This window comes from Neophocaena asiaeorientalis, unplaced genomic scaffold, assembly GCF_003031525.2.
Source record: "Neophocaena asiaeorientalis asiaeorientalis breed wild unplaced genomic scaffold, Neophocaena_asiaeorientalis_V1.1 scaffold148, whole genome shotgun sequence".
In the NCBI taxonomy this organism is placed as follows: domain Eukaryota; kingdom Metazoa; phylum Chordata; class Mammalia; order Artiodactyla; family Phocoenidae; genus Neophocaena; species Neophocaena asiaeorientalis.
The window spans coordinates 763,912-777,508 of record NW_020174050.1 but is presented as its reverse complement, the minus strand read 5'-3'; the positions used below and the strand labels follow the sequence as shown (position 1 = coordinate 777,508).

At 38.9% G+C, this 13,597-nt stretch overlaps 1 protein-coding gene across 5 annotated transcripts in view; it reads right to left on the bottom strand.

The window, feature by feature from the left end:
- SLC4A4 (solute carrier family 4 member 4) overlaps positions 1-13,597 on the bottom strand; it is a 295,337-nt gene that overhangs the window by 97,669 nt on the left and 184,071 nt on the right. For all 5 annotated transcript variants that reach the window (XM_024754102.1, XM_024754101.1, XM_024754105.1 and 2 more), the window contains exons 8-11: positions 10,890-10,977; positions 8,545-8,699; positions 7,819-7,932; positions 5,449-5,623 (exon numbers count right to left, since the gene is read on the bottom strand). In XM_024754102.1, the coding sequence (XP_024609870.1) occupies positions 5,449-5,623; positions 7,819-7,932; positions 8,545-8,699; positions 10,890-10,977 (532 nt within the window). The remainder of the gene's footprint in view (positions 1-5,448; positions 5,624-7,818; positions 7,933-8,544; positions 8,700-10,889; positions 10,978-13,597) is intronic.

The window sequence follows — 13,597 nt, the reverse complement described above, 5'->3', positions numbered from 1 at the left end:
AGGGAACTATATTCAATATCCTATAATAAACCATAATGGAAAAGAATATGAAAAATTTATATACATATATAAAACTGAAACACTGAATCACTTTGCTGTACACCAGAAACTAAAACAACATTGTAAATCAACTATACGTCCATAAAAAAACAAGACAAAAAAAAAAAAACACCGCTGTATGTTAAAGTACACCCTTTCAGTTTTTTTTTTTTTTTTTTTTTTGGTACGCGGGCCTCTCACTGCTGTGGCCTCTCCTGTTGCGGAGCACAGGCTCCGGACGCGCAGGCTCAGTGGCCATGGCTCACGGGCCCAGCCGCTCCAAGGCATGTGGGACCTTCCGGACCGGGGCATGAACCTGCGTCCCCAGCATCGGCAGGCGGACTCTCAACCACTGCGCCACCAGGGAAGCCCCCCTTTCAGTTTTGAGACACCCTTCAACATACTAAATTCACCTTATTCCCTGGTCTTCAAAATAGATAAAACCAACAGATATACCAATCTAAGTCATCTACCATTGCAGGAAAACCTAATTTGATGACTATAGGTAAAATTTTTCCATATTTAAATACTAGGATATGTAAAATTACTATGTAACTATTGAGCTAGGTATGTGTGCACACACTAGTCCATTTATATTTATATATATTATTTTAGATCTATAAACTCAGCACTTGGATCTATGAACCCATTTACTAATAGCATTATTCCACCCTAAAGAAACTGATAATAGAGTACTCAGTTCAACAAATATCTATTAACGGTCATTAATTTTTTATCCCTGTTTTTCAGTGTTTCTGCCACCCACTGAATATCAAATTGTAGCATTTCATCAATGTATTTCTTAAAGAAAAAAGTCTTCAGAAATGAAAGGAAAATATGTCCATCACTATTTTCATTCAGAGAAACATTTAAAATAATGAATTCACAGTTTCAGTGAAACTATCAATGGAGGTTAAAAAACCTATTAATAAAATGACCAAACTATGTCTAGCAAATTGTCCTCATAGGTTTGAATTAGATACTTTGAATTAAGTCAACTCCCAGGAGTAACATCCAGCCAAAGGTCATTTTAATGGGCATCTTGACACACTGAATGCATTTATATTTCTCCTAAAATCTTCAGAACCCAGAAAACAGCCTACTACACCAGCAACGCCTTTCCCATAACACTTATCACAGAGGAAAAACCCACAGTAATTATACACGTTACACAACAGAATACTTTACTTTACAGAACTCACTCATACGGAAATTAATTCACCAGGAAGGATCACCAATAGACTTTAACAGATTTCTTCCTGTCTCAGATGCAGTGTTTTAAAGCTAAGTCTTATGAAATTGAAAAGGAGTTAAATTCAGTTTTAAAAGGTGATAAACTAACACATAAGAAGTGTCATACTGCCTCTGTCTCAATGAGAACATCTTTGAAAAAAAATGTGTTGAAAAACTATCTTCACAAAAAGTCTCTCTATATTCTGAAAGACAGAAGGAGGTTTTGTTCTTGCCGCCCTCTCAAAATCACATCATTCTTTGATTTTTTTAAAGATCTTTATTGGAGTATAATTGCTTTACAATGGTTAGTTTCTGCTTTATAACAAAGTGAATCAGTTATACATATATATATGTTCCCATATCTCTTCCCTCTTGCTTCTCCCTCCCTCCCACCCTCCCTATCCCACCGCTCTAGGTGGTCACAAACCACGGAGCTAATCTCCCTGTGCTATGCAGCTGCTTCCCACTAACTATCTATTTTATGTTTGGTAGTGTATACATGTCCATGCCACTCTCTCACTTTGTCACAGCTTACCCTTCCCCCTCCCTATATCCTCAAGTCCATTCTCTAGTAGATCTGTGTCTTTATTCCCGTCTTACCCCTAGGTTCTTCATGACTTTTTTTTTTCTTAGATTCCATATATGTGTCAGCATATGGTATTTGTTCTTCTCTTTCTGACTTACTTCACTCTGTATGACACACTCTAGGTCCATCCACCTCAATACAAATAACTCAATTTTGTTTCTTTTTATGGCTAATATTCCATTGTATATATGTGCCATATCTTCTTTATCCATTCATCCGATGATGGACACTTAGGTTGCTTCCATGTCCTGCTATTGTAAATAGAACTGCAATGAACATTCTGGTACATGACTCTTTTTGAATTATGGTTTTCTCAGGGTACATGCCCAGTAGTGGGATTGCTTGGTCGTATGGTAGTTCTATTTGTAGTTTTTTAAGGAACCTTCATACGTTCTCCATAGTGGCTGTATCAATTTACATTCCCACCAACAGTGCAAGAGTGTTCCCTTTTCTCCACACCCTCTCCAGCATTTATTGTTTCTAGATTTTTTGATGATGGCCATTCTGACCGGTGTGAGATAATATCTTACTGGAGTTTTGATTTGCCTTTCTCTAATGAATTGTCTAGAGAAGTTCCTTTAGCATTTGTTGTAAAGCTGGTTTGGTGGTGCTGAACTCTCTCAGCTTTTGCTTGTCTGTAAAGGTATTAATTTCTCCATCAAATCTGAATGAGATCCTTGCTGGGTAGAGTAATCTTGGTTGTACGTTTTTCTTCTTCATCACTTTTAATATGCCCTGCCTTGGGGCTATTTTCTTTTTCTCTTCTTCTTCTGGGACCCCTATAATTCGAATGTTGGTGCTTTTAATGTTGTTCCAAAGGTCTCTGAGACTGTCCTCAGTTCTTTTCATTCTTTTTTCTTTATTCTGCTCTGCAGTAGTTATTTCCACTATTTTATCTTCCAGGTCACTTATCCGTTCTTCTGCCTCAGTTATTCTGCTATTGATCCCTTCTAGAGTATTTTTAATTTCATTTATTGTGTTGTTCATTGTTGCTTGTTTCCTCTTTAGTGCTTCTAGGTCCTTGTTAAGTGTTTCTTGCATTTTCTCTATTCTATTTCCAAGATTTTGGATCATCTTTACTATCATTATCCTGAATTCTTTTTCAGGTAGACTGCCTATTTCCTCTTCATTTGTTAGGTCTGGTTGGGTTTCACCTTGCTCCTTCATCTGCTGTGTGTTTTTCTGTCTTCTCATTTTGCTTATCTTACTGTGTTTGGGGTCCCCTTTTCACTGGCTGCACGTTCGTAGTTCCCGTTGTTTTTTGTGTCTGTCCCCAGTGGGTAAGGCTGGTTTAGTGGCCTGCGTAGGCTTCCTGGTGAAGGGGACTAGTGTCTGTCTTCTGGTGGATGATGGTGGACCTTGTCTTTCTGGTGGGCAGGTCCATGTCTGGTGGTGTGTTTTGGGGTGTCTGTGGCCTTATTATGATTTTAGGCAGCCTCTTTGCTAATGGATGGGGCTGTGTTCCTGTCTTGCTAGCTGTTTTGCATAGGGTGTCCAGCACTGTAGCTTGCTGGTTGTTGAGTAAAGCTGGGTGTTGGTGTTGAGATGGAGATCTCTGGAGATATTCGCTGTTTGATATTACGTGGAGCTGGGAGGTATCTTGTGGACCAGTGTCCTGAAGTTGGCTCCCCCACCTCAGAGGCACAGCACTGACTCCTGGCTGGAGCACCAAGAGCCTTTCATCCACACGGCCAGGTACATGGGGAGTTTCTTGCCTTTTGGGAGGTCTGAGGTCTTCTGCCAGCGTTCAGTGGGTGTACTATAGGAGCAGTTGCACGTTTAGATGTATTTCTGATGTATCTGTGGGGAGGAAGGTCTAATTTTCTTTACGTGAGGCTGCCTTATCTTCTCCATGCTGGCCTCCAGGTGCTTTTCCCGTGCTTTCTTTTCCATTTGTTCTTTTGAATGATGTGCTTTAGTTATCATTATGCTCTCATTTAGATGAAGAATAGCTGCCCAATTTGAATACAGATCAGATTTTATAAAAAATACCATTCTGACAACACTGTTACAATTTAATTTATTCATTCTTGTCTTATGAATGAGGAATAAACGTGGGAAACACCCTCTTCATATACTTCATCTCTGTGTCCTACCATGCTTGGTTTCGATTCCCCATGCCTGGGGAATGTGCTTTCTGGGCAGAACAATGTAACTTTTAAAATGTTAATCAGTTGCCAATATTTAAGAATCACCAGATTTCATGTAAGCAATCGAATTTTCAACCTCTCTTTGAAAATCAGAAAATGAAGGAATCCTGAGTGCACATTCACATGTGAACTAGGAAAAGTCATGTGGGGAGCCCTCAGTCCCCAACTACCAGACATCCCGGCCTAGGCACCAGTCAGGTGACTAAAGAAGTCCTCAGGCAACTCCAATCTCAGCTGTCATCTCACTCACAAGTCTATGAAGACCCAAGAGAACTACCCACCTGAGTCCACCAACCACCAAAAACATGAGAGAGAATAATAAAATGGTTGTTTGAAGCCTTGGATTTAGGGGTAACATGCTTTACAGCAGTAGATAAAGGCTAAAAGATAAAAGCTCTCTTAACAGACAAATTACAATTGTTTAAAGTAATGTCTCCCTTTTTGCTTGGGTCAACATAGATGTCATAGAGAGTCTCCATCTTAATTTTGTGTTTAAGCAGAAATCTAAAACATGAATGTGCCCAGGGGAGAAAACAGAAGTAGAAGAAAAGCAATCCTTTGGAATCAGCTGTATTTTTTTTTTAAAAAATAAGCTGGTTGGCAGCACTTATGAATGTCACATAGGTTAATCAGTAATAAGTAGTAACATAGAAGGACAGAGTTTGAAAAGGGCTTGAATCCGGTTGTTTTCAGCTTCACTCGCTACTCACTCAGCACCTAGCACAATACCTATTTTTCCCTAATGACTGGATCAACTAAGAGAAGTTTTGTACATATTTTTCTGATTAGGGGAATTTAAAATATCTTCTCTATAACTAAAGCTTCAGCTATTACTGATACAAAAGGAGGGTGAATGCCACCTGCAAAGTAACCAACAAATTGTGGTTTATACAAAATAAGTTAAGCTAGAGTCTACACAGCTTAATGAGAGGCAGATTCAGGAATAGGAAAATCAACACCTAGCTTTTATTCCTTAAAGCTGAGCTCTACCGATAGAGATGTAAATCCAATCTTGAGCAAATCACTCAATCGCTTGCTCACACGAAAAAGGAAGCTAACCAGGCATTCCCCAAAACTTGATATATCATCAAGTTTAATAGTATGGTCCACACACTCAAGGTAATAGAAGATCTTAACCTTATACCCAGCACAAAACTAAAGCAGCTGATATGCTTTTGCCCAAACAGAATTGTGTATCCTCATTTCCTTCCCTTCTTTTCCCCACTTGTGACTCAAGCCAGATTTCATCAAGCTATTTTTGTAATTACTAAAATGCTGGAAATACAGCAGCAGGCCAGAAGCAAAGTAAAATGCAGCATCTAGCAAAAGAAAGAAAATCATGCTGAGTAACTGAAAGGCCATCTGCTTCTAGCTGAGCTGTAGGGGTGAGGAAGGCAATCTGGGCTGTACTATTTGTGTCTTTCCCCAAACCAAACCCACCTGCATGTTGTCAGTGGCATCCCCAAGCAGTCCTCCAAAAGTGATAGCATTAGTTACTGTTGCCAGATAAATGAAGAGAATTGCTGAAAGAGCCTGAATATTTAAAGCATCATAAAAATCACTGGCAAAAAATGGTGCTTTCCTCTTTATGTCCTTAATTAGTCCACCACAGAACCTGCATAGGGAGAAAGCAAACACGTGACAACATAAAATAAATTACCATCAAATTAACCAAGAGATAACTTAGAGATAATTTAACCACAAAGAATTTGTATTTAAAATGTTTGAATTAGAAGATACTCTTCAACTACTTAAGATAAAACCAGAAGACTGTGAATAATAAATCTTCTTCTGTCTCTTTTTTGGTCACCAAATTAGGCATCACGTTCCCTAAAGACTAGACAGTTGGTCTTTAGACGAGAATGAACTGTGTAGATGAATTAAATTTCTCACTGTCTGAAGAAAAACATCCAAACATGTGAGCAGATCATATAAGGCCCTTTATAATCTTGTCATAGCTTCCCTTCCAGCCTCATTCATTCATTCACTCATTCATTCACTCCACAAATGTTTATTGGGCATCTGTGACACGCCCAGCACTATTCTGGGTGCTGGAAAAACAGCAGTGAACAACACAGGAAAAAAATACCCACCCTCATGGAGTTACTTTCTGCGTGGGGGAAACAAAATAAGTAAAATGCATGGTGCTAAAACATCAAAGAAAAAATTAAGTGGGGAAGCAGGTTATTAAGTGCTAGAGTGCTATGCCTGAAATTTAGAGTGGCCAGATCAGGCCTCCCAAGCAAGTGACTTTGGGGTGAGGATTGGAAGGAATTAAGGAAGGGAACCATGCAGGTGTGTCATGGAAGAGCATCCCAAGCTGAGACCCATCACATTCGTCAGCAAGTCAGCTGACTCATGCATCTGTCAACTCACTCCCCCACCCACCCCGAACCAAACCTCACTCAGCCTTTCCCATGGTGTGCCTTCTGCCTATGATGCCCTCCCTCAGAGCTCAACAGCCCTCTGAGGTCTTGACCCTCCATTCATAGCTCAGACATTCACTAGGGGCTATCACGTTTTCTCAGGATTGCCTGTCTATCTTAGCTGCACTCAGTGCCCTGTTTCAGTTTTCTTGGTATGCACAGGGCTGTGCATGGTACCAGGCATACTGCAGACATGCAATACACTTAGGGAAGGTAAAATATGGAAGAAGGAAATAACAGTCTGATTAAATTAAAAAGTTAAATCCCCAAAATTATATCTGTATAAAAGGAAAAGTATATTCCTAATGGAAATAGTTTGTAAAGAACTAGTCAGAAAAAAAAATGGGGGAAAGAGAAGGTTCTACTCTCTATTCTTTTTTTTTTCTTTTGCGGTACGCGGGCCTCTCACTGTTGTGGCCTCTCCCGTTGCGGAGCACAGGCTCCGGACGCGCAGGCTCAGTGGCCATGGCTCACGGGCCCAGCCACTCCGCGGTACGTGGGATCTTCCCAGACCGGGGCACGAACCCGTGTCCCCTGTATCGGCAGGCGGACTCTCAACCACTGCGCCACCAGGGAAGCCCCTACTCTCTATTCTTTAAGATGGAAGAGGAGAGAAATAATGTCCTCTTAATTTGGGAGAGAAACCCAAGTGGGTCATCAGGGGAAGAAAATAACAATTTCATTCAGATTTGACTGCATATTAAAATGACTTACTTTTGTGTTTTCCAAAAATCTGCAGTGTTTTTAAAAAGCCATATCTTCATAAATGAGTATCCTACTTAAAACTACAGTTAACCCAAAATGAAATGGAAAACCTAACCATGAAGGAAATCCTAATGTAAAGAGACTTAACCAAAGCGATCTGGGAAACTGGAATTCCCCACTGCAGGCCCAGGAGATGGTAGCCTGGGAGTTACTCATTTCTGTAACATGTTACCCACTTCTGAGTAAATGTACGGGGGAGAGAGGGAATCATGAAAGCCAAGTGGGGAAGACTGGCACAATACTCAGTCTTCCTGCAACACCCACCCACGAACTCTCTTTCTCTCTAACACCCCTCACTCATGGTAATACCTAATACCTTTCTTCCATCACAGAAACTCCCTACTTCTGCTTTATTTTGCCCCATAAAACCAGATCCACATTTCGTTATTTGCTCATTGTTTGTCTCCTACCACTACAAGGTAAGACCCATAAGGAAAGGGGTTTTTCTTTCATTCACTGCTGCATCCCAAGTGCCTGTGACTAACAGATACACCATAAATGTGTGCTGGCTGACCAAACAAAAGTACAAACAGGTGAATAAAATGCTGACAGAAAGATGAAGGTAAATTCAGATTGGAAGAGAACCTCATCATGAACGACAGACGAATCCATAAGTTACCTTCCAGTGCGCTGTAATTCCTCACAATCCGCGTGTCCTCCTCCTCCATGGCCTCCATCATGGGGCGTGTCCCCGTTCATCTGAACATTTTCTCCACCTGAGTACATATTCTTTCTAAGCAAGACAACAGAGCCCAAAAAAAGATTAGTTTATTTCATTCACCTGCCTCTTAGCTGGGTCCTGCACTAGCTGATAAAGAGATGGACCGAAAACCCTTTGGGAGAAAGATAATTATTTCCGGCTGCCATCCTAACAAACAACTTTTGAAATGTTCTGTTGAGAGCCAAGACAAATGAGTGGATGAACAGAAAGTTGAATAACTTGTATGTTGTATAAGAGGGAAATAGTTTCACCTGGAAAAACACAGATTTCTAGAAAATGGCTTCTCCTCAATTATCTCATCCAATCTCTTAACCTCTTAAATCTACAGGGAGTCATCTTGAGTAAACGAATCTTTCCACATGTACAAGGAGTCCCCGAAACAACCCAAAAAAATCTCTACAATGTATTCCAATATCATAATCTGAGATCTCTAATTTGTCATCACTAATCACAACATATAACATTCATTTTATAGTGTCAACGAAATGTCAAACCAAGGCACATGTGTGATTCATTTGAGATAATACCTCAAGTTGAATGGAAACCTGAAAATCTTAGGGCAGTTGGCTGAACCTCTTTCCTTTTCTAAACACAACCTCCTTCTCAATGGCCTGAAAATTTTACCTTTTGTCAGATGATGGAAGACTCTTAGGGGGCTCTATCCTGATCGCTGGATCCCATTCCCCGGGTGGAAGGACAATGACTTCATCTAGGAACTCGTCAATGCCAGCAATCAGGTCCTGCCTATCTTTTGCTTTATAAGCGATGTCATGGAACACCTAAAGAATAAAAAGAGATGTGCTGATCCAACAAGAGATCTCTCCACATGCCTCACATCATGTAGAGCCTGAAGAATGCAATCCATAATCCACTTTAATATAGCCCCATATTTGCTATTGTTCAGCTTACCCCAAAATATTTTGGTATTCAGATTATGAACCCAAAGAATATAGGTAGAGGCATGAGAACACAGCTGTGTTTCTTTTATATGATTTTTTTCTATCAATACCATAAAACAACATTGCCTTTCATCTCCCACTAGTATGCACCATTACTGATATAGTTGTGATGGAAGCCAGATGAAAATGGTTTAGAGAAATATACTGAAGATCATTCCCCAAAATAAAAACTACTGTGCCAAACCAATGCTTATAATTCAAGAAGGGTAAGTTCAAGCTGATTGTTAAGACTGAGTTAAGATTCAGACACTGTAGCTCTCAAACACAAAAATAATGTGTGTTAAAGCAAAGGGCTTTAAGTAGGTGATCATCTGTCTATCTTTTAGCAAGGCAATAACTAAACCATCCAAGGCAGCAAATGTTCTGTCTTTTATGCAAATATCCAAAGAAGGAGCCTCCAGACGTCCATAATCCTCTTTGTCAATCGCTCCATTCCTCTAACCTGGCTGATGATCTGAAAGTCCTTTACACATAACCTAAGACTTTCATACCTCGTTAAGTCAAATTCTTTAGTCTCCAGGAGAGGAGATGGCCCTTATTTGATACCCTTACTTATTCTTAAAGATCGCTACTAAGACTCTTCTCCTCAATTAGAATTTTTAAAAGCTATCAAGCAAACAACACCAATGGTCTGGGGGTTGTGGGGTTGAGGGGAGGGCAATACAAAGTGCCAGCATATCATCTGTAGTGGACACAATTGGCCACAGCCTTATTTTCTCTTGCTACTTCCCTTAGTAGAGGCTGGAAAGTCGTCATTTTCCCAGCCTACCCTGATGATAAGGATGGGCAATTCTGACCCATGAGATTAAAAAAGAAGGGGGATTGGGGGTAGCTTTTGAATACCTGTTAAAAGAGACAGACACAGCTAACACTTCCCTTCCTCCTTCCTCCTGCCTTGCATACAGATGACGTGACTGGAGTTGACGGTAGTAGCCATCTTAAGACCACAAAGCAAGAGCCTTGGCACTTGATTTTATCATTAAGCAGTTAAATTAAACCAACTCCAGCAACCACCTACCTCCAAATTTCCTCATATGTGAACAAAATAAACCCTAAATTGTTTAAGTCACAATAAGTCAAATTTTCTGTCATTTGCAGCCTAAAGCATTTCTAATTGACACATCTTAGGAGGAATCATTTTTTTAAAGAAATCATAAATATGCAAAAATAAATGAAAGAACCCACTGAGATGCTTAGTTGCCTCAAGGGGAAAAAAACAGCATTGCTATTCATCAATGCTCTCAGATTAAGTAACCATCTGGTAATCACCATATAGAACTGCCATAGCTAAATGCTCTATTCTCCACTTAACACATGGAGAAGCTAACATATCAAGCAATGAAGCAAAAACAAAACATTCGGGAAAATAGTAAGCTACAAAGATGCAAAAGCAGAAATTAGTGCTCCTATATTCTCATAGTGTTTCTCCTCCTATGAGGCCAGTTTGGAGTTTCGTCATGTCTACAATGTGTGTAATGACATTCAAGCTATTAGGAGAGTATGGTCATAATTCCAACGTACTAGATGCTCTGCAGTAACAGTTGCTAATGCATTTTAGTATATGTATCATTCCTTCCCACAAAATAAGAAAACCACAAAAACAGGCACTTTCTGATACCTAAGGGAAAAAATGCATTATCCATTTTATTATGCATTATTTTATAGAACCCATCATTTCTGAAACAACACAGTATATGGACACAAGTTTCCAGAATTAATATATTAAACACTTTAAGAGATTAAGTTAATACAATGTCTTGAACCTTTTATATAATATTTAACATACCTCAGTTTAGAGGAAGAAAGGAAAATATGACTTATTCTAACATAAAATTTATTTTTTGAAAACTATCAAATGCAGATGTCAGCTCATTTGCATGAACGACTGTACCTCATGTTTTAAGAAGGTTGGTAACTACATAATTCTAACTGAATAAATTGTGACAGCCAACTCACAGTATGAAAACACAAGTAGGACATTCACAGATCACCATCTTCCCGATTCCCTACCTCATCAGACATCAAGGTGGCAATGGCTCTGCCAATCTCATGGTAGGACTTGGCTTTCCCCTTAGGACCTAAGAGAATGAACAAGAACCTAATGGAAGAGGAAAGAAGCAAAGGCTATAACACACATTTCATCAAACTCAACACACATAACACTGAGATACATTTACCCTAATTCATAAAACGGTTAGGTCTAGAATTCACCTTTAAAACAAAGGTAATATTCTTGCTAATATGAAAGATACTCTTTCACGCTGTTGTGAAACACAAACTGTTTTTCATTTATTTGGAAGCAAGGGAGAATTTAGCATGGAAACCTGAGAAGCTTCTTCACAGAGAAGGAAAGGTTCACTTTATGAGTCATTCAATCTTTCTTTTCTAAACCTTCTTCTCTCTCCCTTTCTTCTGACTCTCAGAATCTTTGGAGAAAACCCATTAAGCACAATAACGAGAAAGACTTAGTACATCTTCAGATTTCTCTGACGTTTCTTTACCCAATACGGATGATGACAAATGATCCTCTCCATATTTTTAAGAAATATTTCTACTCAGAAGTGGCTGGGAGTCAGCAAAAACCAAGTCTTCTGCAAGTAAGCCACATGCTGACAGCCAAAGTAAAGAAAGAAAAATATAAGAGAAATTCAAAATAAAGCACCATGCACAGCTAAAATTCTTTCATGGGCGCCAACAAGTTTCTTTTCCAAACTTGTTTTCTGGATAATGCACAAAGCACTGTTCCATAGCAAGCAGGTCCTGAAACTCGCAATAATGAGTTTATCTCCACTTAAGTTCACCCCTTATCATGTTGGAAGGAATCCCTCACTGATCATAAGGGCAAAGATGCATGTCTCAACTGGGGAGCAGGAAACCCGGTAAGTAAATGAATTTAAAAACATAGACAAAAGGCAACACCAGATAAATCCCTTCCTTGCTTATTTATGATCATGTCTTACCTAACATGGAGATAATGAGGACAATAAAAATGATCATATCCTATGTTTGCACAGCTTTTTAAAGCCTGTAAATCATTTCACATTCACACATCATTTAAACTCTTACTAGCCTCTGCAATAAGGACAGGTATCTTATTTCCATTTAATGGTGAAGAAACCTAGGTTCAAGGAAGTTATGGATGAGCCCAAAGACTGTCCCTAATAAATGACAGAGTAGATAGACAGGACTTCTTACCTCCTGTTTTTTTCAGCACACGGTTCTGCTTAATAATACCTGCCCAACCTATATACCAGAGTTGTGACTTCACAGAGAAAACCTATCCAACTATGACTTCCATACGTCACTCTGGGGAAAGATGTTGTGGATACTTAGCTGAAGACAAGAAAACTTCGGTAAAATTTTATGGGACCAGGAATGGCTTAGGACTTTTCTTAGTAAAATTTTATTTTTTTACTAATTTATTCCTATACACCTCATTTTAAATAAGAAAGGACTGATAGCAAGCACTCTTCAAGGTATTAGGGTCTGTTCCCAAATGCCCTTGAATAGGTAGTTCCTTTTTTCATCATAAAATTCAATCCAAAGAGTGAAGAAAAAGAAAAACCAAATTGAGAATGGAAGAAGGTAAATCTGAAAGTCTGAATACCCATATTTTATACCAGAATAACCATAAAACCATTCAGTATTTATTTGCTTAGAAACCAGTTCTGGAGTGGAGCGGTACACTCGCTTTCAAGTGTTATCACAGTAGAAGAAACAGCAAAAGCAATCAGCAGGTGCGAAAGTCTGTTCAAGTATGAAGGAAGTCATTATTAGAATTGGATTTTAGTTCTTCTAACTAGAACTTTTCTTCTTTTGAAGCTGGACCTAATTTATATACCACTACATACAGTATTATAAAGTGTTTTTTTATGGACAGTACAATGCACTTTTCTGAAGGGGCGGATCACTGATTTGAGTGCAACACCCGAAAAAAATATTTAACCACTACAGTAAAATATAAATCTCATTAAGAAACATCTACAGTGCTGGTCACATGTCCCAATCCTATTTACCTGTCTAGCAAGGGCCAGCTGTCAGGCAGGACAATAAGCCCATAGTTTTAGGCAGAAGAAGGCAGATGTGGTGCAGTAAGAGAAAATACATAACACCTGGATGCTTTACTAAATACATTTTTAGATAACGGATTTCCTTTGCTCGTCATTTTTTATTATTTCAATGTATCTAAATACTAGTGTCTAAGTAATACGCAATATCTGAAACCTTTCCAGAACCACTCTCTACCTCTTCCTACCTCTCCCTAGTATCTCCATCATGATTATTTTACATTTAGAAATACACATTATAGAAATGCACATTTATCAACTGACACATAAATTAATGATCAGGTTGACTAAATGGCAACAAAGCCAAAATAGTGTCTTGTTAGAAAGTGAGGAAGATACTCTCAGTCATTAACAGTCCCCAAATAAAAACTTTGGCAGACAATGGGTAACCAGTCCAAGAACTGATAGAATAATGGATCCTCTAACTTAAATACTATAAGATGAGGGCATACATTTTCTACAAGTTTTTACTCTGCTCTTTACTAAATAGTACCAAAGAATGAATGGCGGTAATAGACCAGTGGTGACCATAACATTTATTATAGCAATAAACCCAGCATATGAGAGCTATAGTGTTTTACTAACCTAGATACAAAGGCACAATTCCCCTTTCCTGGGAAATGTGATTTTTATTTAAAAAAATTATATATA